Genomic DNA, 27,241 nt, shown 5'->3' on the forward strand with positions numbered 1-27,241 from the left:
ACTTGTTGTTGTTTTTCAAGATTGTTTCAGCTATTTAGAATCCATTGCCTTTCCACATGAATTTTAAGATGAGCCTGTCTATTTCTGATAAAAAATGAGTTGGAATTTCAGTGGGGATTGCACTGAATCTGTTGATCAGTTAGGGGAATATTGCCATGTTAAACAGTATCATGTCTTCCAATCCCTGAACACAAGATGTTTTTCCATTTATTTAGATCTTTAATTTCTTTCAACAGTGTTTTGTAATTTTCAGTGTACATGTCTTACACTTCTTTGGTTAAATTTATTCCTAAGAGTTTTAAAAAATTCTGTTATCAATGGAATTGTTTTCCAGAATCTCTTAAGCTTTAGGCATTTATCCTTTTGAAGATTCATCTTTCCTGCCTGTAAATTCCCATTTCTTAAGTCAGTGATCACAGCTCGTATGTGTGTTTAATTGCCTGAACAGTGACTTGAATGTGTGATACCTAAACACTTCCTGATACAGATGATGAGGGAAAAAAATAAACAAACAGATGCCAGGAATGGGCCCGGGATCAGGCTCCATAAACTCGTTTACCTCCCTCCAAATAAGCTAAGCCCAGTCAATCTTAGTGTGTTCCCTAGTAGAGCAGGGGATACCTTAAGAAGATTAAATTACTCATGGTTATTTGTCACCTAAAGGCTTCCATATCATTTTTGTCTTAGTCTCTCCCTTTTTTTTTTTAAACATCTTTTTTTTATTGGAGTATAATTGCTTTACAATGGTGTGTTAGTTTCTGCTTTATAACAAAGTGAATCAGCTATACATATACATATGTTCCCATATCTCTGCCCTCTTGCGTCTCCCTTCCACCCTCCCTATCCCACCCGATATAGTCTCTCCCTTGAAGGATCCTTTTTTTAGAAGTTATCCTTTCCTGTGATTTTCTAGACTACCACTATCCCAATATCCAACTCAGATCTACCCATCCTTGTTACTCTCCTACTGCCATATTCTGGAGTTTTTCTTCCTTCACTGTATCCCTCTGTGTACAGTAGAATTTACAAACCAGGGAAATCATCCATGGTTAGCAATGGCTTAAAATGGCTTCCAACTAAAGCTGAGATCCTCGTGGGTTGGAAACTTTATTTAATTAATTTTTGCATCCCTGTAGCTCCTCTGTTTTGCTGGAGTCTGTGCTAAATAAATGCTTGTGAAATGAACAGGACAAGAATCTTTAGACCCAAGGTAGTTTAAAGTAGGGTAAGAACCAATGTGAAGTCAAATTATATACATTTTATTTTTGGCTTGGTTGAGACATATATTGGACCTTTCTTAAACATTTTCTTTTTTGATGGAAAACTACATAAATGAGGATATAATATGAATATTTTTGCAGACTTACAGGAAATAGCCACTTTTCTGTAATGGTGGTTATAGGTTATACACCAAAGGACCATATTTACAAATACAGAGCCATATGTCTTACTACATAATAATTTCTATTGTTTAGAGACATAATGTCACAGAATTAAGAGGACACTGATAATGCGGTCTTAGTGTGTCTACTCTTAATTGCCAGTGCTTTCCCCACTTTTAATGATTTTCTGGCTGTGGAGGACGAGTGCCTTTGATTTTCCTTGTTTTTTTTTTTTTTTTTTTTTTTTTTTTTTTTTTTTTTTTTTTACTAGTGGGTACTCTTTATTTGAAAAAATCAACTGTGGCTCTGAAATTCCCATCTGCAGAATATTTCTATCTTCTAAATATTTTCCCAGGAAGCCATCAGTTTGTTGATCATTTCCAGCCTGCAACCGCATAGTTACATCTGCAGCTGAGGAGGATGTTGAAGATTCCGTAGCAGCACCATCTGTTGTTCACAGAATGTTTTCTTTCAGATAAAGATGGGGGGTGTTAGTCATAATTAGGCAAGTTGCATGCTAGGATCAGAAGCTGATATGATTTACCAGATTTCTGCACCAGTAGGTACTTCTGGCCTTAGGGGTATTCATAAATTCAGGGGGAGTTAAAACTAACGCTGCTATTGTTGGTTATAATTTTTCATACTAGCACAGGAGTCAGCAAAGTACAGATCCTGGTCCAAATCCAGCTGATGGTCTGTTTTTATAAATAAAGTTCTATTGGAACAGAGCCACACCCATTCCTTTATGTATGGATTCTGACTGCTTTCACAACAGAGCTGAGCTAAAGAGTTACGACAGAGATTATATGGCCTGCAGGGCCTAGAATATTTACCATCTGACCCTTTACAGTTTTCTTGCCCTTGTACTAGAATATTATTAGACGATTTTCTGTTGTCAGTAGATTTGTATGGCTTTCATGTTAAGTACATGACCATTTTAGATTTGAAAACGTTAACTTACAACAGAATGTCACCACCTCCAGGAAGCCTTCTGTAATGCTTCCCCTGTACTCCCTATCAAGCTGGGCATAATGGTCTTTTCCTGGCCTCATCTAATACTGAAGACAGGTCTCAATTACTTCATCTGTCTTATTATTTTTAATAACTTAATATCTAAACTAAATAATTTCTGTGCCTGCTGTTTCCTGTAAGCCTGTGAGAATTCTCACATTATGTCCTGTTATAGATAGATGTTCATAAAATAAAGGAAATATTATCGTTCTTGAGGCAGGAGGCTGCCTTATTTGTATTCTTAGCGCCTAATAACAGTACCTAGAGTGAAGAATGCACTTGAAAAAAAATGTTGAATGAATGGATTGAATGAGTTATTAATTAAAAAGAAGATATTATTTAACTCTCTCTTAAAGGCTGTTTGGGATAGAGGTTAAGCGTGTGGTCTCTAGACTCCAATCTGTTGATGTGAAGCTCCATTTCCACCACTTACAAGCTCTTAGTCTTTGGTCAAGTTACTTTCTCTCTCCTGCTTCAGCTTCCTCACTTGTAAGGTGGAGATAGCAGCATAACCTCCCTCCTACATTGTTGTGGAGGACAAAACTGTATCATCCATGTGAAGTTTCAGCCCAGCACCTGACTCGTGCTAAGTATTCAACATACCATGGTCATTACTGGTGACTCATTATTTCTTTTAATCAAAAGTCAGTTCCCTATCATGTCACCATTAGTTGTGTCACACTTCTGAGTTATTACTTGCAAGGATCCATGAAGATATCCTTTATACAAAGAGCCAATTTTTTGGTCTCCTACTCTGTGTCAGGCTGACTGCACTAATCACTGGGGATAGAAAGTGGATCAGATGTCTTGATGATCCTTAAGTATTTCATAATCTAGTACACTGAGCCTAGATCTGCCACTTGGGAAAGGACGTGTATAGCTCAGTCACAGAGGAGGTCAGAGATTGATCATCACTGAGGACCACTGCCCTTCCTGGTACGTGTTTATGATGGGAGAACAAAACCCTAAATGAATGAAATGAGGTCGTATCTTAGGAATGTCAGATACCAGCCAAGGAGTCCAGTTTTGTGGGCAGAAAACCTTCCAGATCCTCAATGTGCCTTCAGACACCATTTCTGTCTGTACTTGCAGATGGCCCTAGTTAAAAACAAAACTAAACTAAAACCAACCAACCAAACAAACAAACAAAAACTCAGATTGTTGAGAAAACCTGAGAAGAAGTTCTGTATTCATTAGCGTTCAGCTGGGTGAAAAGGACTGGCAGTACCTGGAAGGCAAGACAAGACATTTGGTGGATGAAGTGCCAAGGCCATTTGCTATGCAGAGAACAGGGCTAAGAGCTCCTGTTCTGGAATCTGACAGATGTGATTTGAATCCCAGCTCTGCTATTTGCTAGTTAGGTGATCTCAGGCAGGCCCCTTTCCCGTCTCTGTTTTAGTTTTCTGATTGGTAAAATGGGATGGTCATAGTATTAACTTCATCCGGTGGCTGTGGGATTAAGTGAGATGACATAAAGTGTTTAACAGTGCCTGGGGTATAGTAACAACTCAGTAAACATTAGCTTTTCAATGAGAGTGGAGGTTACATACAGAGGAAAGCAGAGGCCCATCTAGATTTTGTTTAGTTATCCAGAGGAGGAGCATGTGAAGGTAGGTCTATTTCTAGTGGAAGGAAGATGAGGGTTTTAGCCTCCAGCCTCAGCAACACTGATCCGTTTTCAAAAGCACCCCTCAATCTCTCAGACCAGGAGGTTTTCCATCATGAAGCCAGCAGGCTGGGATTCCCCCATCTGCCACCGTCCTCTCCCCTGGGCTCAGCTTCTGCGTGGTGGCTTCTTCACACTGTGCAATGCAAGAAAGATACACGCGGGCCAGGCATCAGAGTCTCATTGATACTAGTAAGCTTGCAAAGGGAGACCTGGGTTCAGTACATGTTGGAGCACTGAAAACAAAAACAAAATAGTAAGTGCTGTCTAGATAGAGATTGAGGCTACTTCTGACTTAAAAAAAAGCTATGGTGGCAGATTTCCATGAGAGGCAGAATAGAAAAATAATTTAAAACACAGGCTCAAGAATAAAAAGTTTCAAATTTGCTACTTTGTAGCTGTGAGACCTGGAGTGAGTTACCTGATTCTCCTCAGTTTCTTCATCTGTGAAGTGAAAATAATGATGAGTACACCTCTGGGGCACTGGGACAAATGAAAGGTTTTGCACAGACCTCAGTAACAGTGGTCATTAGGCAAGATGCTGAGTTCCTGCACCTCCACAGGAAACGTGTGTACCCTCTAATCTTGTGTATTAGAGACCTGGACCTGTACAAGGAAATTTTCCTTCCCGAATATTTCTCGAGAGGATTTTAGACTAGATTCTAAAGGTAAGGAGAACACTGCATTATTTTAAAGCAGTGTCATTTTCTGTCTAATGATATTTATCAATCCTAGGAGGTAAAAATTATGGGTATCTTCATATTGTTCTCCAATAGGAGGGTAAAAAGGTCACTCTAAGAAATTTTCATTAAACGCCTCCAGTGGTAATAGAGGTCAGAGTTGAGAAATATAAATTTGCATTGCCATGGTGATGGAGTTAGGATTCTGTTATGAGCTTGTTTTATTTATGATTAGTTATTTCTATCAGTTTTCTTTCATCACCTTTGTTTTTTCTCTTTTCTCAAATTACTAAACAATTAAAGAATTTGGCAAGGGAATGAGCCAGATGTAAGTTTCCTCTTATATCCCTTAATGGAAGCAAACACGCTGTAGTGTAATTTTTCTTTCCTCTGCCAGAACTGCTTCCCGCCCCCACCAAATTCTCAGCTTTAGAGCAGTTACAGAACCCCTTGGAAGTGGAAAAGCCCATATTCTCAATGGAATGTAATTAAATTTAAATACTGTTGCATCAGCCAGTTGAAGAGAGGAATTTGGAAAAAAATCCTCCCATTTCTCAAAGTTACTTTGGGCTACACCCAGAAATCCTGCTAAGTGCTGACATGAGTTTCCATATGGTGGTGGCATTAATGAAACTGGGGGCTGTATTTATGCCATGATGGAGGAGGCTCATGGAATCTATAAAGTTGAAAGACTTTATAACAGAAAACAAAGTTTAACTGAATTTTAATAAGAAACAATACAGTGTAGTAAGGTAGTTATGAACGTTGGTCTTGGAGTTAGACTGTTTTTCGACCAGTTTAAATTTGTCTTCTGCCTGTGGTTCTCTGGATGAACTTAGATGAGTCAGTCAACATACTTGATCTTTGGTTTCCTCATCTGAAAAACAGATGAGGAATAATAATATTCATAATTAATGAGATTGTTGTTGGATTGAAATGGTCCGACGCATATAAAGCTCTAACTTTAGCACAGAGTATATACTCAATAATAATAGCTGCTAGTGCAATTATTTATTAGCCATGCAGGTTCCGTAGCAACCATATTAATTAGAATTCACTCCACGTGGAAGAGAGAAATGCACAGGTAAAACCAGTCTTAATTTAGCATAAGACTGAATTAAAGAAAATGTGAACAGATGTTCCATTTTGTAACTCCCACCTGCACGTAGAACACGATGTCCTTCTCTTGGCAAGAGCTGATTCTTCTCCTACACTGTGGGCCTTTTCAGAAGTCATTCCTCAGCTCTGGCCCTGAGTTTTCCCCCTCTGCAAATAAGGAAGTCAGAGGAGATGATCTTGGAGGGCGCTTCCAGGTCTGGCTTTCTGAAGATTCTTCCAGGATTGGTTCAAGCCATGTTTAAGCTTTGATAGAAATATTCATCCTTGCCTGAAAAACAAAGAAAGGTTCTTCATTTGAAAGGAATTAATGAGCAAGACAGTAGCAAGAGACTGTCTGAAATGTATCCAGCCTTATGTTAGTCCAATAAGCAAAGCAAAGAAACTCTTAGGAAGGTTCTTCTGACTATTCAGGCTTGGATAACTTAGTTTTGATGGGTTAGAAGCATAGATCAGAGCTGTTCCTGTTAGGGTAGGGGTTAGTGTCACCTGCTTCTCTGAAGGTACAAAGAATCAACCTAATGGTACTGAATGGGCATAAGTGGTTTTCCAGTATCTGGGCAGGTTCCTCAGGTCAGTCCTTCCAGTAGGGGTGCAGCCTACAAATGGGCCACGTTATTTTTTTCATTGACATACTAAGATGTGGTATTATGGAAAGAATGCTACATTTAGAGTTAAGGACTTGGGTCTGAATTCCAGGTCCGACATCTATGATCTTGGGTAAGTTACTTCACTTCTTTCATTGAATTTCAGCTACCTTCTCTTTAAAAATAGGGTCAGTATTAATCATATTAAAGGGTCATCAGGAAGATTAAATAAGATAACTCATGCAGAGCCCCAAGCACATATGTTGTACATGTCAGGCACTTGATAAATAAATAAATGATATCTGTTCTTCCATTTGACAAATATCTCCTGAGCACTTGGTATGTAGCAGGCACTGTTACATTAGAGACCAAAGCAGACCAAGGTCCTGTACCTCTGGAGTTTAATTTCTAGTGGGGGAAACATAAAATTTTGTACAACACAGGGAATATAGCCAATATTTTATAATAACTATAAACGGAGTATAAACTTTAAAAACTGTGAATCACTGTGTTGTACACCTGAAACTTATATAATAATGTAAATTAACTATACCTCAATTTTTAAAGATTTAAAGAGGGCCTCCCTGGTGGCGCAGTGGTTGAGAGTCCGCCTGCCGATGCAGGGGATACGGGTTCGTGCCCCGATCTGGGAGGATCCCATATGCCGTGGAGCGGCTGGGCCCGTGAGCCATGGCCGCTGGGCCTGCGCATCCGGAGCCTGTGCTCCGCAACGGGAGAGGCCACGACAGTGAGAGGCCCGCATACCGCAAAAAGAAAAAAAAAAAAAAAAAAAAAGATTTAAAGAGAAAAACTTAAAAACTCAGTAAATGTAGTAAGGTGAGTAAATTATGTACTATGTGAGAAGGTAATAATTATTGTGAGGAAAAAAGAAAAATATAGCATGATGTACAGGACTCCAGGGTGAGTGGGAGAGGTTATGGAATTAAGTTGGGTGGTCAGGGTAGGCCTCCTGAGAAGTTGCCATTTGGGCAAAGACATGAAGTGGGTGAGGGAATTAGCTATGAGGATATTTGTTGGGAGAAGGTTCCAGGCTGCGGTGCAAAAGCCCTGAGGCAGGATTATGTGTTTCATGTTGAGGAACACCAAGGAGGCCAGTGTGGTTGAGGCAGTGACCAAGGATGGGTACAGCAGTAGGAAATGAGGTCAGACAAGTCATGGGGACCAGACCCAAGCAGGACCTTGCAGGCCCTCGTAAAGGCTTTAGCTTTTACTCTGAGGGAAAGGAGGAGACACTGAAAGATTTTGAGCAAAGGAAACACATTATCTGACTTAGATTTTCAAAAGGACCACTTCGGTTGCTACTTTAGGACAGCAGTGGTGCAGAGAGCGGGGAGGGGAGGCAAAGATAAAAGCAAGGAGACCAGATAGAGGCTGTTCAGAATTCCAGGAAACGGGTGATGCTGATCTGAGCCATGGGAGGTAAGAAGGGATCAGATTCTGAATATCAGGCAAAGATCCTTCTTTCCACCTGCCTTTAATTTCTTGGAGTATAATAACGATATTTACCTAATTCCCTTAAAGAGCTATTAACAGGAGGAAGATGGTGATAACAGACAGTTATTAACACTGACTCTGAAACAGGCACTGTGAAGATTACCCATCAACCCTGTGAGATAGGAATAACTAGTAACTGCTTTTGACACATGATCTGAGGCACAGAGAGACCGAGCAATATACCCAAGGTCTCACGTTTCCAAAGTGTTGCGGTTGGGAGTCGAACCTGGTCCGTCTGCCACTGGAACTACGCTTTGAGGATATGGTCAGTACAGTGAGAAGAGTTTCTCTAGAGAATCTCGAGACTGTTCTCTCCTCAATCCCTCAAGGTTTTCAGACAGAGTCAAAAAGAGATTTACCATACTCAGTGTCTTCCCTGTCTGGAATCTTTATCAAAGAAAGAGGAAGGTAAAGATGATGCTTGATGGTAGCAGAACTTTGTCCTTTGAGATGCTGGTTTGTTGGTTGGTTGGTGAATTGATTTATTGGAAAATAAGAAAAAGAATGAACAATTATATCAAAACACTTTTTTTTTTAACTCTCCCAAGGTCACAGTGCATTTAAAAATAAATGCAAAAGTGTGGTAAAACACACTTAAAATAACCTAGTTTTACGTGTACAGTTCAAGTTAAGCACGTTCACAGTTTTGTGCAACCATCTCCACTGTCCATCTCCAGAACTCTTTTCATCTTGCAAAACTGAAACTCTGTACCCACTATAACACTAACCCCCCATCCCCCTCTCTTCCCACCTGGCCCCCACCACTCTACTTTCTGTCTCGATGAATTTGACTTTTCTAAGTATCTCATGTAGGTAGAATCATACAGTATTTGTCCTTTAGTAACTGGCTTAATTCATTTAACATAATGTCCTCAAAGTTCATCTGTGTAGTAGCATGTGTCAGAATTGAATTGCTTTTTAAGGCTGAATAATATTCCATCGTGTGTATATACCACATTTTGTTTATCCATTCATCTGTTGATGAATCAAAACACATTTTAAGAATCTTATAGCACATTAACTCCTTGAATTTTAGAAATCACATCATTTTATAATCAAAAAGAAACTGAAAAGTAGAAATTCTCTTCTGTGCTCCTAGACTCTAAAGGGAGATCCGAAGGCTCAATGACTCAGAAGTAATTTGTCTAAATTAACAGGACAGTCTCACATTTCACAGAGCAGAAATTTCTGTTGACATTTCTTCCATAGAATCATAAATGTGGAGTGTTTCCCACCATACATTTTCATCTCATTTATTACGTTTCATTTGTCCTAAATTAAGCTGATCATTTTGTTTGCACAACAGTTTGCTTTCTGGGTTGTATTTGGGTTCTGTGAAAATTTTACTTCCCACAGTAAGTAATAGATTTGTTCAGATGTTAACCTTGGGGAAATGTGATTTGACAGTTCTTCAAAGAATGTATAAAACTAATTATAAGTGAAAGTCATTTCAATTTCAATAGTTAAAGAAAAAAACCTGCCAGTGCTTGATTATTCTCTTTCAACTCATAGATCCGTCCATCATTATGGTCCTATACATGTTCGTTGACCAAACTGCATGAATCAAAAGAAGTGAAAACTTAAAATTTTTTTCATGTTTTATTCAGACTATTTTTTCAATGAAATGTGCATAAACTCAGTTTTAAAAAGCTAATAGATATCTACCAAAATGAAGATATTTCTGGTGTTTACTTCTGAAAGTCACTTACATGGTTTACTGTACCTGTTTTAGATGGTAGACTATTTTATTATTGGAATAAGGTCATACCAGCTTTAAAGGGCCCAGCATGTTATAGATTCATCAAACCTCAGGATGGATGAAACTTATCCTAAAGCTTCTCCAGTCCCCACACCCAACCGGGGCTGAATCCACTGGGTGGTCTGTGGTCCTCTAGCCTTTGCTTAAACACCCTCTATCCTGTGTTACCCACACTTTAGTCATCTGTGTACCCCTGGCATAACAATGTGTCCCCCTTACTAGTTTTACTTAATATTTTCCTTTTACAGGACTCCTGTATTTCTTTGATGCTTTAAAAGAGAAATTAAATATTACTCTATGTGAAAAACCAGTGTGATTTCCCATGGATAGAAGGCAGATGGAAAAAATAACTACAAATAGCGGGGTAGTAAGCTTGAGACCAACTCTGCCTTTGGTAAAAATGAAGATGTGGAAGTGTTGCAGAGATATTAATGTCATTGCAGGCTCAAAATGATATCTCATATGTCCAACATCATGAAAGGTAGAAGAGAATTGACAAGCAGTGACTCTCTCGTATGTAATGCTATGCTCCATGACACCTAAAATCATCTTGAATACTACTGAGTCTCAAACCTTGGGAAACAAGGTCTCTTCCTCTTGTTCCATTGTTCGGAACAGCTTGGCGGTTAGAAAGTTCTCCTCTCATCAACTTGACATCTGTCTGTATATGTGGTTCACCCACAAATTATCCTTCTCTTCAGAGCCATCCAGATCAAATTCAGTCTCTCTTCCCCATGATAGCCCTTTGATTATTTGAAGACAGCTCTTACATCTAAGCTAGCCTTCTCTTGGCTGGACTCCCTCTGTTCTTCGTATCTTTTCTCATATGAAATAATTCTGCAGTAGTATTCACCCACTTCTGCTCTTTCACTATTTTGACTGCCTATATTAGTCAGGGTTCTCCAGAGAAATAAAACTAGCTGTGTGTGTGTGTGTGTGTGTGTGTGTGTGTGTGTGTGTGTGTATGGATGGGTGGGTGAATAGATAGATAGATAGATAGATAGATAGTTAATTTTAAGGAATTTGCTCAGGAGGTTTTAGAGGTTGACAAGTCCAGGATACCCAAAGTGCACTGGCAGGCTAGAGGTCAGAGTGCAGTTCAAGTCCAAAGGTCATCTGCTATAGAATTCCCTCTTGCTGGGGGAGGTCAGCCTTTTGTTCTATTCAGGGCTTCAACTAATTGGATGAGGCAAACCCACATTATACATAGCAATATACTTTACTCAAAGTCCACTGATTTAAACACAAATCTCATCCAAAAACACTCTCCAAGTTGACACATAAAACTAACCATCACAGGGCCTTCCCTGGCAGTCCACTGGTTAAGACTCTGTACTTCCACTGCAGGGGGCACGGGTTCAATCCCTGGTTGGGGAACTCAGATCACACATGCCACGTGGCGTGACCGTAAAATAACCAAAAATAAAGCAAACAAACCATCACACAGCCATTGGTATAGCATCATGCATTGTGTTATGATTAACAAAATAAGCTCAGAATTGGTAATTTGTCCAAAGCAAGATATAAAACTTATTGGAACGTGTAGACCCTTCCACGAGACAAATTCAATATTCTTCTGAAAATTTTAACTAAGCAGCCCAGAGATTGTGGTCAGTGAGTGATAGGTGCTGGATGATGATAATGTGATTATGATTATGATGATTAGCCATGTCAACAGCAGCAGCTAACATAGATTTGCAGCATGCTATCTGCTAGGCATGGTTCTCATTACTCTTCTGACATTATCTAATCCTCATAATAACCTATAGAATAGGATCACTTTTATTTCTATTTTATGGAGAGAGAACCTGAGCAATAGAGGAATTAAGTAATGTGTCCAGGTTTATACAGAGCTTCCACAAAGTAGGGATAGAATTCAAACTCGGGTAAGTCTAGTTCCAGAGTCCTTATCATAGCCATCATGTGGCCCCAGCCCCTTTTCTTCCCCCACTGAAACATTGAAAAGCATGGTAGAATATATAGGGTGACCGGAAAGTCTGGAAACATAAGTGACTAGTTGACATATTTGAATACATGCGTGACCAGTTAATACCCATACTTGACTGGCTAGAAGTTTGCTCAGAGTGTTTCCACCATTCCACACCAGAGTGGTGAGGGTCTGCTTGGCTGATCATCTCTAGACCTGCTTTGGACATGTGAACACGTGTAGTGGGCTGCCTGTGTGCCAGATCTGAACCCTTCTGACATGCTAAAAGTGCAAGTTCTATAATAGACAAGAATCATGTTAGGCAATGCATCATAGATACTATGCACAGTTGAGGAAAATCTGTTAATACACCACATTTACTGCAGTTTCTCAGTTCATTGAACTATGTATTGCTAATGAGAAACAACAGATTGAACATATCACATAATACATCATGCATTGTAATATAATACCATGGAGCCATTTTTACATATGTACACCAATATTTACAGACTTTATGGCCATACTGTATTTACCATCTTGGTTGTTCACCTTTTTCTGTCTCCTTTAATGTGTAGGGTCTAGACTGAACACAGTATTCCAGATGTGCTCTGACTGTACATAGTAAAGCAGGGCCATCTTCCCACTCTTCATTGTTTTCGGTACCACGATCTAAATCGTGTAGACTTTTCTGGAAATCAGTTCAACAAGCTCAAGTTGACTTTGATTTTCATTCATACGACAATCGTTTTTTGTATCTACCTTGTACGAGACACTGTTTTAGGCACTGGGGACACAGTGGTGAACAAAACGAAGTCCCTGCCCTCAGTGATCTTCTGTTGTAGTAGGAGGAGTCATTAAAAAAAGCACAGTCAAATAATTACATAATACATTTATGTTGTGCTAAGGTAAATGGAGAAGAAGAATGCTTTTCTGCTCAGTCTTTAAAGGATATAGAGAATGAAGAGGTTACTGTGTTAGCCAGGTGCATAGCTGGGGGAGGACATTCCTGGTGCAAGGAACAGGAAATGCAAATGCCCAGGGAAGAAGAAAAAAAGGCCAGTGTCCCTGCCTAGAGTAGAAATAACAGTGGGGAGAGGGGCCTGGTAAGGCATAAAGATTGGAGAGATAATAAGAGACCAGATCACATAGAGTCTTGTAGTAAGAAGTTTGAATTTAAGCCTAGTTGTGACAGAGAGCCATTGGAGAATTTTTTTTTCTTCTTCCCAGGGGACTGACATAATCTGTGTTGAATTTTAAAAGGATTACTCTGTTTTGGGATAATAGACTTTAGGAGGGCAAGAGTGGAAGCAGGGAAATCAATATGAACTACAATAGCTATTTTTATATGTCCAAGATAGATTGGTTTTTAATTATCTGTCTTACTTGATTTACAATTTAATTGCACTGTGGTCAGAAAATGTGTTTTGTATGATGCTGGTTGTTTGAAATTCCTTTGTGAACTAGCACCGCGTCAATTTTTGTAAATGCTTTAGTGTGCTTGAAAATTACAGAGAGCCTCAATTTGTTGGTTGCAGAGTCTACATGTCCGTCCATTAGTTCAACCTAGTTAAATATTGTTAGTTCAGATCATTCACATCCTTGATGTTATTTGGTCAGCAGAGTCTGTAATTTTCTAATAGATTTTTGTTCAGATCTCATGCTAGGGTTTGCAAAATTTCCCTCACACTTCTGACAACTTTTAATTAATGTTTTTAAGCTGCATTGTTAGTTAAATATCTAGTCATGATTTGTATAACTTCTTGTTAGGGTTTTTTATTTTCCTTTTAGTTTCTACTTAGGCATTAACACCTTTTACCTTAAATAATAGTACTTGTCTGATGTTAACTGCTGCACCAGCCTTCTCTTAGTAAGTATTTGCATGGAATATCTTTTTGCATATCTTTATTTTCAACCTTTCCATGTGATTTTGTCTTAAATGTTTCTTTTTTTAAATTGATTTTTATTGGAGTATAGTTGCTTTACAATGTTGTGTTAGTTTCTACTGTACAGTAAAGTGAATCAGCTGTACTTAAATGTTTCTTTTATAAAGAGCATTTACTTTGGGGCTTCCCTGGTGGCGCAGTGGTTGAGAGTCCGCCTGCCAATGCAGGACCCATGGGTTCGAGCCCTGGTCTGGGAAGATCCCACATGCCACGGAGCAGCTGGCCCCATGAGCCACAATTACTGAGCCTGCGCGTCTGGGGCCTGTGCTCTGCAACAAGAGAGGCCGCAATAGTGAGAGGCCCGTGCACCGCAATGAGGAGTGGCCCCCACTTGCCACAACTAGAGAAAGCCCTCGCACAGAAACGAAGACCCAACACAGCCATAAATTTAAAAAAAAAAAAAAAAGAGCATTTACTTTGACTTTTTTTTTTTTTTTTTTGCGGTCCGCGGGCCTCTCACTGTTGTGGCCTCTCCTGTTATGGAGCACAGGGTCCGGACGCGCAGGCTCAGCGGCCATGGCTCACGGGCCCAGCCGCTTCCGCGGCATGTGGGATCTTCCGGGACCGGGGCACAAACCTGTGTCCCCTGCATCAGCAGGCGGACTCTCAACCACTGCGCCACCAGGGAAGCCCAAGTGGCGTGTTTTTCTGTTTGTTTTTTTTTTATTTGTTTTTGAGCACTTCATTCCTTTCTGGCACTGCAAGATGTTCCAGGCACATCTTTCATATTTCTTGCCCCTGTCCTAGAATCAGTTGTTTTCCAAGAAGCCTTCCTACTATAGGTTTTGTCTGTTTCCTTGTTATAGTTTATGTAGCATTTTGATAGCCACTGTGCTAGGCCCTTGACATATACTGTCTTTTTTAATCCTCATATCAACACCGTTAGGTAGCCTTTAACTTCATTTTGTAAATATAGAAAGTAAGGCTCAAAGAGTATAAATGGTTTACCCAACACCACACAGTTACTAAAAGTAGAGTTATGATTCAAGCCCAAATCTGACTCCAAAGCTCACACTCTGAACTGTTACTCCACAGGCCAGGCTCCCCTGTGTTCTCAGTCAGCATTAGGTGGATACTGTGCTATTGTGAACTGCTGTGCCTTTTTGTTAGGAGGATAAGGCAGAAGCCAGTGAAATTCTCCTCGGGCAAGATGGCTCAGGATTCCAGCCCTGCTGATCCCTTCCTTCTCTGAGCTTCATTCCCACTGAGAGTTGAAAGCCTTCCCTGAATGTGGAAGTTGTTTATGTGCTGTCTTGGGGTTTTCTCTCTTTATCTGCATTCCCAGATCAAACTCTTAGCTCCTCAGAGGGCAAAGAAAAGATATGAAGATAAGTAACTTCAGAACAGGCTGTGTTGATGGGGCTGGCATCAAAAGCAGATATTAAAATCTGTGCCCTTCATACCGGGAGAGCATAGATCTTGATGGAAGGAATATTGCATTGTTGTCATGGTTATTTTCCATTGACTCAGTCTCCTGCTAAGCAAGGAGCTACTCCAACACAAAGGTCATATCTTTCCTATTCTCCAGGGCCAAGGACAGTATATAACATGTTCTAGACACTCAGTATATACAAAATGCTTAAGAGAAGCTCTTGGGTCCTGGACCAGACACTATTTGCTCTTGACTTACACATAAGTTTAACCTGCTTTTTCACTTAGGATGGCAGAAGTAAGAGGTGGCTCTAGAAATAGACAGACTGATGGCAGTGAAAAATGATAAGTCTGCTTCATTCAGAAACCCCATTCAAAAAGACAGTAAATGGAAAACAAAACTGAAAAGGAATAAACTTACATGGTCATAGAGAAAGAGAAAAAATGATGGAAAGGGCTGATGGAAAGTGTGTCGATGAGAGGGGGCTGACCTGGCAGAGCTGGAATCTACAAATGTGCAGTGAAGGAAGCAAAATAAATAAATAAATAGAGTGAGAGAGGATCCATGAAACAGAGCCCTGGAAAGGCTCTGGAAATAGATGTCCCTGATGAATTGAGAGCCACTGTCCAGAATGAATGGAACAGGGTTACTTATCCACAGAGCACTTGAGGCACAGTGCCTAGGGCCAACAACAGTCATGATGCACTCTGGAGTGAGGCTGACAAAAAGGACTGGTTGGAAGATCTGCATAAAGACCAGTTAAACTCAGCATATATACCCAGATCCCATCCCCAGTTGACCCAGCTAGGAAGTACCTCTTCCCAGCCTAGCAGAAGATAGGTGGATTGTTATCTAGAAAGTTAAACCATCCAGAAGTATTGAAAAGCCTTCTCTAAATAGAAAGGAGGCAAAAATCTGTAGGAGAGAGAAAATGGCAACTCACTTAAATGAGCCAGTACATAGATTTTAAAAAAATTTTTGTGTGTGAAAGTGATGATTACAATGAACAGCAAAAGGATAAACATGAAGTTGTTAAAGAGGTAATAAAAATCATAAAGTGCTGGGGAGGGTAGTAAGAAAATGTAGATTTTTAAAAAAATGTGTTTGAGCCTATATTACTATCAGTCTAAAACAAGTAAATATAATAATGGGTTAACATACTTGAAAAACAAAACAGGGTAACTACAAATCAAAAACATACAACAGATTCACAAAAACTAGAAAGAAGAGAACTCAAGTATAATACAGAAGAAAACCATCAAACCACAAAAGGAAAAACAAAAACAAAAAGAAAGGAACAGAGAAGAAATACAAAATCAACTGGAAAACTGGGTTCAAAATGGCAATAAACACATACCTATCAATAATTACATTAAATGTCAATGGACTAGATGCTCCAATCAAAAGACATAAAGTGGCAGATTGGATAATAATATTCTGTCTACAAGAGACCCACTTTAGGGCAAAGGACACACGTAGATTGAAAGTGAAGGGATGAAAAAAGATATTTCATGCAAATGGAAATGACAAGAAAGCGGGAGTAACAATACTCATATCAGACAAAATAGACTTTAAAACAAAGACCATAAAGAAAGATAAAGAAGGATGCTATATAATGATAAAAGGATCAATATGAGAATAGGATATTACAGTCATTGACATATAGCACCCACTATAGGAGCACCTAAATACATAAAACAAATACTAACAAGCATGAAGGGAGAAATTGATGGGAACACAAAAATAGTAGGAGACTTTAACAGCCCACTCACATCTATGGAGAGATGTTCTAGACAGAAAATCAGTAAGGCAACAGAGATCCTAAATGACACAATGAAACAGTTAGACTTAATTGATATTTTCAGGACATTATATCAAAAAAAACCCCACCCCACTATACATATTCTTTTCAAATGCACATGGAACGTTCTCTACTATAGATCACATACTAGGAAAAAAAACAAGCCTCAAAAAATTTAAGAGGAGAGAAATTATTTCAAGCATCTTTTCTGACCACAGTGGCATGAAACTAGAAATCAACCATAGAAAAAGAAATGAGGAAAAAATAAAGACTATTTAGAGACTAAACAACATGCTACTGAAAAACCAGTGGGTCAATGATGAAATCAAAGAGGAAATTAAAAACCTTGAGGCAAATGACAATAAAAACACAACCAAACAAAAATCTGTGGGTTGCAGCAAAAGCAGTACTACGAGGGAAGTTCATAGTGATACAGGCCTTCCTCAAAAAGCAAGAAAAATCTCAAACAACCTAACCAACCACCTAAAAGAATCAAAAAAAAGAAGAGCAAACAAAACCTAAAGTCAGTAGAAGGAAGGAAATGATAAAGATCAAAGAGAAAATAAATAAAACAGATTTTAAAAAATAGAAAAAAATCAATAAAACCAAGAGCTGATTTTTTTGAAAGGGTAAACAAAATCAATAAACCTCTGGCCAGCCTCACCAAGAAGAAAAGAGAGAGAACCCAAATAAACAAAATAGGAAATGAAAGAGGAGAAATAACTAATAACACAGAAATACAACAACAACATCAAAAAAAACCTGTAAGAGAATACTATGATCAATTTTATGCCAACAAATTTGACAACCTAGAAGAAATGGGCAAGTTTCTAGAAACATACAGTCCACCGAAACTAAACAAAGAAGAAATAGGTAATTTGAACAGACTGATCACTAGAAGTGAAATAGAATTTGTCATTAAAAACAAAAACAGAAAAACTCCCTGAAAACAAAAGTCCAGGACCAGATGGCTTCACTGGGGAAGAACTTACACCAGTCCTTCTCAAACTCTTCCAAAAGATTGAAGAAGAGGAAGCACTCCCAAAGTCATTCTGTGAAGCCATCACCCTGATATCAAAACCAGACAAAGACACTACAAAAAAGAAAATCACAGGCAAATATCTTTGATGAATATATTGGGTTGGCCGAAACGTTCATTCAGATTATTCCATAGAATGTTATGGAAAAACCTGAATGAACGTTTCGGCCAACCCAATAGATGCAAAAATTCTCAACAAAGTATTAGCAACCAAATCCAACATCACATAAAAAAGATCATACGGCACAATCAAGTTGGATTCATCCCAGGGTCACAAGGATAGTTCAACCTATGCAAATCAATTAATGTGACACATTACATCAACAAATGAAAAGACAAAAATCACCTGATCATCTCAATAGGTACAGGAAAAGCATTTGACAAAATTCAGTATTCACTCATGATAAAAACTCTTACCAAAGTGGGTATAGAGGGAACGTATCTCAACATAATAAAAGCTATTTATGACAAACCCACAGCCAACATAATACTCAGTGGTGAAAAGCTGAAAGCCTTCATGCCAAAATCTGGAACATGATAAGGATGCCCACTCCCACTGCTTCTATTCAGCACAGTATTGCAAGTCCTAGACCCAGCAGTCAGGCAAGAAAAACAAAACGTATTCATTTTATTTGCAGTGAGGTGGATGGACCTAGAGTCTGTCATACAGAGTGAAGTGTCAGAAAGAGAAAAACAGATACCGTATGCTAACACGTATATATAGAATCTAAAAAAAAAAATGGTTCTGAAGAACCTAAGAGCAGGACAGGAATAAAGACGCAGATGTAGAGAATGGACTTGAGGACACAGGGAGGGGGAAGAGTAAGCTGGGACGAAGTGAGAGAGTAGAATTGACATATATACACTACCAAATGTAAAATAGATAGCTAGTGGGAAGCAGCCGCATAGCACAGGGAGATCAGCTTGTTACTTTGTGATCACCTAGAGGGATGGGATAGGGAGCGTGGGAGGGAGACGCAAGAGGGAGTAGATATGGGGATATATGTATACGTATAGCTGATTCACTTTGTTATACAGCAGAAACTAACACACCATTATAAAGCAATTATATTCCAATAAAGATGTTAAAAAAATAAAAATTAAAAGTAAAATGTATAATTGTTATTATATGCAGATGATGTGATACTATATATAGAAAACCCTAAAGACTCCACACAAAAACTACTAGAACTGATAAACGAATTTAGCATCGTAGCAGGATACAAGATTAACATACAGAAATCTGTTGCATTTCTTTGCACTAACAATGAAAGTTCAGAAAGAGTTTAGAGAGTTTAGGAGTTTAGAGAATTCCTCTTTGATGAAACTAGCCCACAGGTACTGACTGCCCACAGATACTGACATTTGGAGGTTTTCCATTGAATTAGCCAGTTCCCCAATTCCTTATGGCAAGGTTTACTCTTCCAGAAACCCAGAGCTTCCAAAGAGTATTTTTATTTTGTCTAGGAGAGGATAATGTGTCAGTCAAACATAGAAGGGATGGTATAAAATGAAGTTTCAAAGAATAAGAAAAAGCTCTTGAAAATTACAAGTACTGTAGAAAATTTTTTTTTAAAAAATCAGCAGAAATATTGGAACTTAAAGCTGAGGTTATTTCCCAGAATATAGAACCTAAAGAAAAAGGATTCAACATTGGGAGGAAAAAAACAAAAGTAGAAAATAAAGCATTTTTTTAAATGAAGCATTTATTGACTCTACAAAAAGAAAAAAAATGTGTACAAGAAAGAAAAAGGAACTGTAATCAAAGAACATGACTTTGCTCAGCTGTGGACAATATTATGCATAATCATAATAATGTAGATTCTTAATACTGATTTGACCAAAATTGCATGGAAGAGTCCATACCATTGGAGAAATTCAGTGGATAACGTCTAAAGTCGATAGATAAGAGATAGCACAGAAGTATATTTTGGGCCATGGGGAGGGAAGTACCAGAAGGAGAATCCTGGCAAGTTGAAAGCTCTTGCTTTCAAGGTGGTGAGAGGTATGAACCACTGCTCTTCAGTATAAGCTTTGTAGTTGATGTTTATATGGACTGCCTTCATATGAGAACAAATAATACATTTCAAAAAATCAGATACGCTAATTTTAAAATGTCAGCATCATGGAGCCATTTAGTGTTCAAATAGCCACATGCATACAGTAGTCCCTGGAAAGCGTTGTGGGATAAATAATGTTCATTGCAGTGGTCTTGCATCATCAAGAAAATGTGTGATTCTGTTCTGCTCTGGAGAAACAGATACAATGGGGGTTCTTCTCCATCCAAATGCTGCATGCTTTAGTTGTTTGGGGAGAGTCCTGATGTGGAGTGTCCTGATCTCCCAAAGTGGGAGAAATGGTGTGTGTCCCCCTTCCTCATGTCCCAAGCAGCCTCACCCTGTGTCCAGGAGAATCTGAGCTGATTGGCCACAGACTGACTTGCTCCGGTCCAGAGCTCTGATAATCATCATCAAACACCCTCGGGTTTGCCAGACTCCTTCCTTTCCGCCAGGCGGGGCTGAGCCTCCCTTGGGTTCCCCATAAGCCCCTTGTCCTTGGATGGTTGCCTTGAAGTCATTTAGTGAAAGTCACTGGTCCCAGAGCAGGCTGTCCTGTGACAGAAATTAACCTCCCCAGGCCCAGAGGCTGCAGTGGTGAGTGGGAGGGAGACAGGAAAAAGAAGCAGCTGAGAGAGCAGAATTTAGCTTCTCCTCATAAAGTGTTTCCCCTACTGGTTCTGATACCACAGAGACCGCAGGGATGCTTCACTTGGCTGCTGTTTCCTGGTTTAACCTCAGTAAAGCGAGCCAGAGAGCCAAATAAAATGGCACTGACCCAGCTGAGTCAGAGTTTGTTAACTGGTAGTTTGTGCTTTTTTCCTGGTGATCTTTCTGTACCAGGTACTGTATATGGGAGGGTTATAGCAAGGTGTCCCAGGCTAGAATGAGGCTCTTTGTTTAAACCCTCATGTAGCAAAGACTGTTTCCCAGCGTGTTAAGCATCATAGACCAATTAATGCTATATGTTAATATTTTGGCCTAGCAATAAAAAGGAATGGCTGGCTTTATTTTATCTCTTGCTACAAACCTTGATCAAAGCTGTAGAGATTTTTTTTTTTGTCCTCAATAGAATTTTGTGAATATTAAGGGCAGGCAGATACGTTTGAAGATACTGGGATTTGAAAGATAATAGTGAACCGGCCACTAAAGGGAGATCCTTTGAAATCTGGAAACAGAATATTGGATGTAGAGGATACCTCTGACTTAGTTCACAGATGGGTTATAAGGATTAGGTAATACAAAGAAAGGTCATCCTTTTCCTCCTCCCTCCTTTCCCCCTCCCCCTCCTCTCTTTCCCCCTCCCCCCTCCTCTTCCTCTCTTTCCCCCTCCCCCTCCTCCTGCCTCTGTCACTAACCTGCCCTGTCTGCCCCCTCCCCTAACCCTACCAACTACAGAGGACTTAACTGTGTGCCTGGAACACAGTTCATTACATAGAGAATTTAATAATTTTAATAAGATGTGTCTTTTAATAATTTAATAATAATATGTGCAACATCACATATCAAGTAACTGAGGCTTACAACACTTAAGTTATTTGCCCAAAGCCACCCAACTGGGAGGTGGTAGAGTGGAGCTTGTAAACTAGGTAGCTTGACTTCAGGGCTTCTACTGTGTGCGTGGCTCATAGAGAGGGCTCAGTTATGTTAGCCCTGAGCTGCTGCTAATATCGATGTTGCAGAGAATGAACCACAGAATGATTAAGTGGTTTGCTCAAGGTCGCACACTGGTCAGTGGCCATGGAGTTTATCCAGTTGTCTGATTCCGGGTCACCCCTCTCTCTGCAGTGCCAGGTTGCTCAACATATGAAGAGTTAGTGCTTTAACTTCTAGACACCTATATCCTCCTAGGCAGGTTCCAGGTTCTGAATTCTCACATTGCTTGAATTGTTTGTAAGTTTGAAGTAGCACAGTTAAGCCCTGCCAGAAGCAATGGCAAAGAAACTCTTTTAGGTTAATATCTGTTTCCTAATGGATGGGAAAAAAAAAAAAAAAAACCTGTGTCAATATTAGATTCAATGTATTTCTTCTTCCCTGATCCAAGTAATAAACAAAAAAACAAAACAGAACAAAAAAACCTTTATTCATTAGGCAAAATTTTAATTTCAAGCTACGGGGTGGGTGGGCAAGGGGCACAGTGAATCAGTGGTTGCCCAGATGTGGCAGAAGTTCTCTGGATTGTCACAGCCAGTGGACCTGCTGGAGGGGGAAACCTGGAGTGTTTTCCACAAGCATTTTCCTCTCCACTAAGAACTGTGCATAGTTCTTCGGAGAAATTGTGAACTAGAAAGGGTGAGAGTAGGAGATTATCATTCACTCCTGATCATTCCATGTACCAGAGCTAACTAACATCTACAGTAAGATCTAAAGGGCTCTGTGTCCTTGTTTTCTTTGATTCAACAAACTTGTGTGTGTGTGTGTGTGTGTGTGTGAGAAATCGCTTTGGAGTGTGTCTGTCTATCTGTATGTCTCTTTGGGGAAAATCCATTCTGATTGAATGCCAATTAATTATCATGTATGTGGGGATCATTAAACATTTAGAATTTTCAAGAAAGATACATCAGTTAGAACTTGGCTAAGATCAGCTCAGCCCCATGGAAAGTGGGGATTACAGTTTTGTTTAGAAATCTGCTCCCACCATATATAAAATATATAAACAGTAGGACCTACTGTATAGCACAGAGAACTATACTCAATATCTTGTAATAACCTATAATGAAAAAAAAATCTGCTGCCATTTTCATATGTTTCTCTAATTTTCTTATTACAGGGGAATGCCCTGTACTTCAAATCTGCCAGAAACGTTACAGTGAACATCCTCAACGAACAGACTAAAGTCCTAACTCAGCTGATAACAGGTAAGAAAAGAAAGAACTTAGCAGTGTCTGGTCCAGGGTAAGCACTCAAAAAACATACAGTGGGGGCTTTCCTGGTGGCGCAGTGGTTGGGAGTCCACCTGCCAATGCAGGGGACGTGGGTTCGTGCCCCGGTCCGGGAGGATCCCACGTGCCACGGAGCAGCTGGGCCCGTGAGCCATGGCTGGTGGGCCTGTGCGTCCGGAGCCTGTGCTCTGCAATGGGAGAGGCCACAGCAGTGAGGGGCCCGTGTACCGCAAACAAACAAACAAACAAACAAAAAACATACAATGGAAGGTTGAATGAAACACCATGTGATGTATCTAAAGAAGGGAAGTCTGCTCGCACATCTTACAGTGTCGGAAAAGAGAACAAAGCATGTGTTCCCTGATGCTACTCGGGGCAGAGTCTCATCCTATACACACGTTTAACTTATGCAAATCTGGTGATACTCGTTTAGGGGGTGGGGAAGAAGAATAAACTATTTTTCACATAGCACGGCCCCTAAACACCAGCTGCTTCAGCTGGTGCTCAGCCACAGGAAAGCTCTCTGCTCCAGTGCCAGAGGAAAAGCTGGCTGCGTTGTATTAACTGGAAGACAGCACGGTATACACAGAACCATGCACATCATACTTTATGGGTTGTAAAAGGGATTTGTGATGATAGTTTGAACCCATGCCATATTTGCCGTACGTGCTGACTTTGAACCTAGCTCAACTGCGAGATGCAGATGTACCCCGACTGAATATGTTTGTGTAGTTCCTTTTCATAGGGCAGATCTGCTGCTAACAGCAGTGGAAAACACCCAGTGGGGTTTAAGCTGCACAGTCCTGAAAGTTAAACAAGGATTGGTTATTCACCATAATGACTGTAATGATGAACATGGGCCTCATGGTCGCGGTAACATGCTGGGTGGTATGACCAGCGCCCCCTCTGTAGGTTATGAGCAGCGGTAAATAGGAGCTGTTATGCACCTCCACAGCAGAAGGGGAAAGGGGGGCTATGTCTGAACGGCATTGTTACACTTGCAGACAGAGGATGCCATTTGTTTGGCTTCAGGGCTGAAAGAAATGTATACAGATGGATGTTTCGAGAAGCCAGTTGCCCAAATGTCCTGAAACATTACTGGGACTAAAACATCTGGAGCCCCACTAATCCAAATGCCACGGGGAGGCAGGTGCCTTTGTGCCCAGAGTCTTGCTGCAGAAAGAGCCTCACTCTCCCGCCACCAGATGTGTATGTCTGGAGAGCCACAGCCAGTGGGTGACCTGGACTGGCTCCCACTGGGCGAACGGCTGTGGCAGAGCCCGTAATCCATAAAATTGCTCTTCCAGCGCGCGCCCAGCTCAGCGGCCTTGCTGCTCTAACATGTGGCCCTCAGTCGCGATGCTAAATAATTAAATAAACAGCTTCAGTAAGCAATGATTTAAGCAGTGTGTGTGAAAATTGCCTCCAGGAGGGAAATAAATCCGACCTCCAGCTCCCAGATTCCCGCGTTCAAAAGGGACTTATTTAGCCTGATCATTTGATCATTTGCCATTTATTTGCAGTGGGAGATTTGGCTGACTTGAGAGATTTTGTTTTGATAAAGCTGGAACCGGACGAATGACTGTTACTTAGGAAAAGAGTCTTTCTCTCCCCCTCCTTCTCCCTCCCTTCCCTCCCCACCTCCTCCTTTTGCTTCTCTCTTCCGACTCCCCCTTTTCTCCTCCTTCACCCCCTCTTCCTTCCCCCTCTCTCCATCTCCCTTTGTCTCCCTCTGCCTCCCCCTTCTCTCTCGCCTCTTCCCTCTTTCTCTCTCTCCTTTTCCTCTTCTGTTGTTCTCTCCTCTCTCCTGCCTCTCTGCTTCCCCATCTTCTTTCTGCCTCCCCTGACCAGGGCAGGCCGCTGGAGCTGAGACTCCATCCCTACCTCTTAAAGTAAGGCACAAGGTAGCTAATATTAAATGAGATGGGCAGAAAACCATCCTAACACCAGCCGGCAGCAGCCTTTCAAGATGCCTTCTAGAGAGGATAGTACATATGTTCAAATAGAATTCCCAGTACATACACCCATGCACGATCACCCCTAAAGTTTCCCTTCAGGGTTCTCCTTTTACATTGATGCACATGGTGGAAAGCACAGAGCAGTTCCAGGAGAAAATATCCTAAGGCCCGTTACACTTAGCGGTGGACCTACCTGACAGCAAATCATTTTGCCTAAGTGGCCGGGTTTGCTATGGCAGGCCTGAGGATTCAAGGGTTCTCCTGCTTATTACCAAATGATCATGTCTCAAAAGCCCAGAAGAAATTCCAGTGTTAGCAATTCAGGTAATCTTTTCACAGGAAACAATGTTTTAAATGATGGTTAAGTTCCCAGGCCAGGTGACACAGGCATACCTGACTCATGCTGCTGCTGATTTAGTATCATCTCAGTAGTAGGTCCAAACAGAGAACCCTCTGACCTGCAAGGAGGAAAGTTGTAGAAGTCTTATACAACATCTAGGCAGAGTGGGGAAAGGCCCCAGGATCAAGGGAGATGAGGAAAGAAATTAGACTGCACGGCCCCCAGTTCCTTCTAGCTCCCAGATTCATGGCATTGGCAGGACTGGGAGATGGCCAGTGCACCCTGATGGAGGAGATTAATTAAGGAGGTGCTTCACACGTACACTACCGTGCACAGAAAGGGATTAATTGAAGATTTGTTTCAGGTTACAAATAACGATCTTTTACACCCCAGAGAGGAAGTGAGCTCACCAGGAGACCTCCTGAGCAAAAGCAGGTCTCCAGCTCCATTTACATTTCTTTGTAGAATCGTTTTTTTTTTTTTTTTTTTAAGATTTTTTCATATCCCAGGAGCTTTGGAAGCCCCAGGTGAAATCCACAAAAGGACAAGCCGTCTGCACCATGGAGCCAGCAGTTGCTCTGTGGGCTTTTGGCTAAAACTACCAACTACTGAGCTTTATATACCCAAATGGTTCCGTCCCTGGTAAAGTCCATGTTGTATTCTCAGAAGCCTTGAAAAGCAAGATAACTTAATGGTGTCTTGTGTTCTCTGATGGCTGCAGTCTCTTCAGTACACGCTCCTGTATCTCACACACCATTCGTAAGTTCAGAGTAAACTTAATTTACACACGGACCAGTGTTCTTGACGCCTCAGGGGTGTGTCTCATGGTATTGCCGAAGTCCATGAAAGCAAAGTCCAAGCATTTGTGTCCACAAGTCATACCGCCATATCTGACTAGATCCAGAGTGGGCAAATTGTGCTCACCCCATGGCCATCCTGAGATCATTCACTCATTTGTTCATTCATTCATTAGCACTAGACCTCCTGATCTCCAGTCTCCCCCCTAAAAAGAAAAGGTAACAACCTCAAAGCATTGCCAAGTAATACAGATTTTACTGAAGGTTTGTTGTGACCAAGAAGACAGCTACATCTTAGCCCTCCCTAAGCAACCTAATCCCAAGCCCTCACTGTACATGTCTCTTCTTTCAGGATTTCTCTCTTCCTTGTCTCCAGCTTCCTAATTCCTCTCATCCTCCAAAAGTTCCTCTCCTAATTGCCCCAGCATCCTTTTCCTTTCTAGACAAATGAACATCCCTTTTCTGCTATGGAATAACTCCTAGGGCACAGTTCCAGACGCAGATCTGCCATTAGCTCACTTGGTGACCTTGAGGGAGCCCTTGGCTTTGCTTTCACTTGTTCTCACGTACAGTGTGAAGGCAGTCAAAGAAGACAATGTCCAGGTCCCATACCATTTGGAAATGTGTGCTCTGTCTGCTGTTTCCATCCCCCACTCATTAAAGAGCCTTTCCAGTGTGCTTCTTTTTTTTTTTTTTTTTGCTGTACGCGGGCCTCTCACTGTTGTGGCCTCTCCCGTTGCGGAGCACAGGCTCCGGATGCGCAGGCTCAGCGGCCATGGCTCACGGGCCCAGCCGCTCCGCGGCACGTGGGATCCTCCCAGACCGGGGCATGAACCCACGTCCCCTGCATCGGCAGGTGGACTCTCAACCACTGCGCCACCAGGGAAGCCCCCAGTGTGCTTCTTTTTGTCAGAGGGCCAGTGTGGATGTACTGGCAAGAGATCAGTTTTGCTGAATTGACATGATGATGCAAATGAGGGAAGGTCACTCAGAGATGGTCACCATTTGTTCATTTCAATGTGTTGTGACCATTACATTAGAAAAATGGCGATGGTTATGATCCCAATGGTGATGATAATCACAAGATCAGTCCCCTACATTTCACAACTCTTTTCTGCCTACGAATTTCTCTTTATAAACACAGTATAATTCAGTCCTTTTAACCTTTCTATGCGATAGATAGAATCGATGGTAGTAGCACAATTTTGCAGATGCAGAAAATGAGGTTCAGAAAGATCAAATGATTTGCCCAAAGTCACATTACCAGAAAATGAGAGAGTTGGGACATAATTTTTGTCTTCTGATTCTTAGTGTGATAGTCTTGCCAAAGAGGAAAGCGGCCCCAGACATCCAGGGGCTGGTCGGGCTCTATCAGCCAAGCGTTGGTGTTCTGTGTGGACATAAAT

At 40.8% G+C, this 27,241-nt stretch overlaps 1 protein-coding gene across 1 annotated transcript in view; it reads left to right on the top strand.

Moving 5' to 3' along the window:
- SGCD (sarcoglycan delta) overlaps positions 1-27,241 on the top strand; it is a 389,456-nt gene that overhangs the window by 223,151 nt on the left and 139,064 nt on the right. The window contains exon 4 of the mRNA XM_060093719.1: positions 22,629-22,716. Coding sequence (XP_059949702.1) covers positions 22,629-22,716 — 88 coding nt within the window. The remainder of the gene's footprint in view (positions 1-22,628; positions 22,717-27,241) is intronic.

Source organism: Mesoplodon densirostris, chromosome 3 (genome assembly GCF_025265405.1).
Source record: "Mesoplodon densirostris isolate mMesDen1 chromosome 3, mMesDen1 primary haplotype, whole genome shotgun sequence".
Classification (NCBI taxonomy): domain Eukaryota; kingdom Metazoa; phylum Chordata; class Mammalia; order Artiodactyla; family Ziphiidae; genus Mesoplodon; species Mesoplodon densirostris.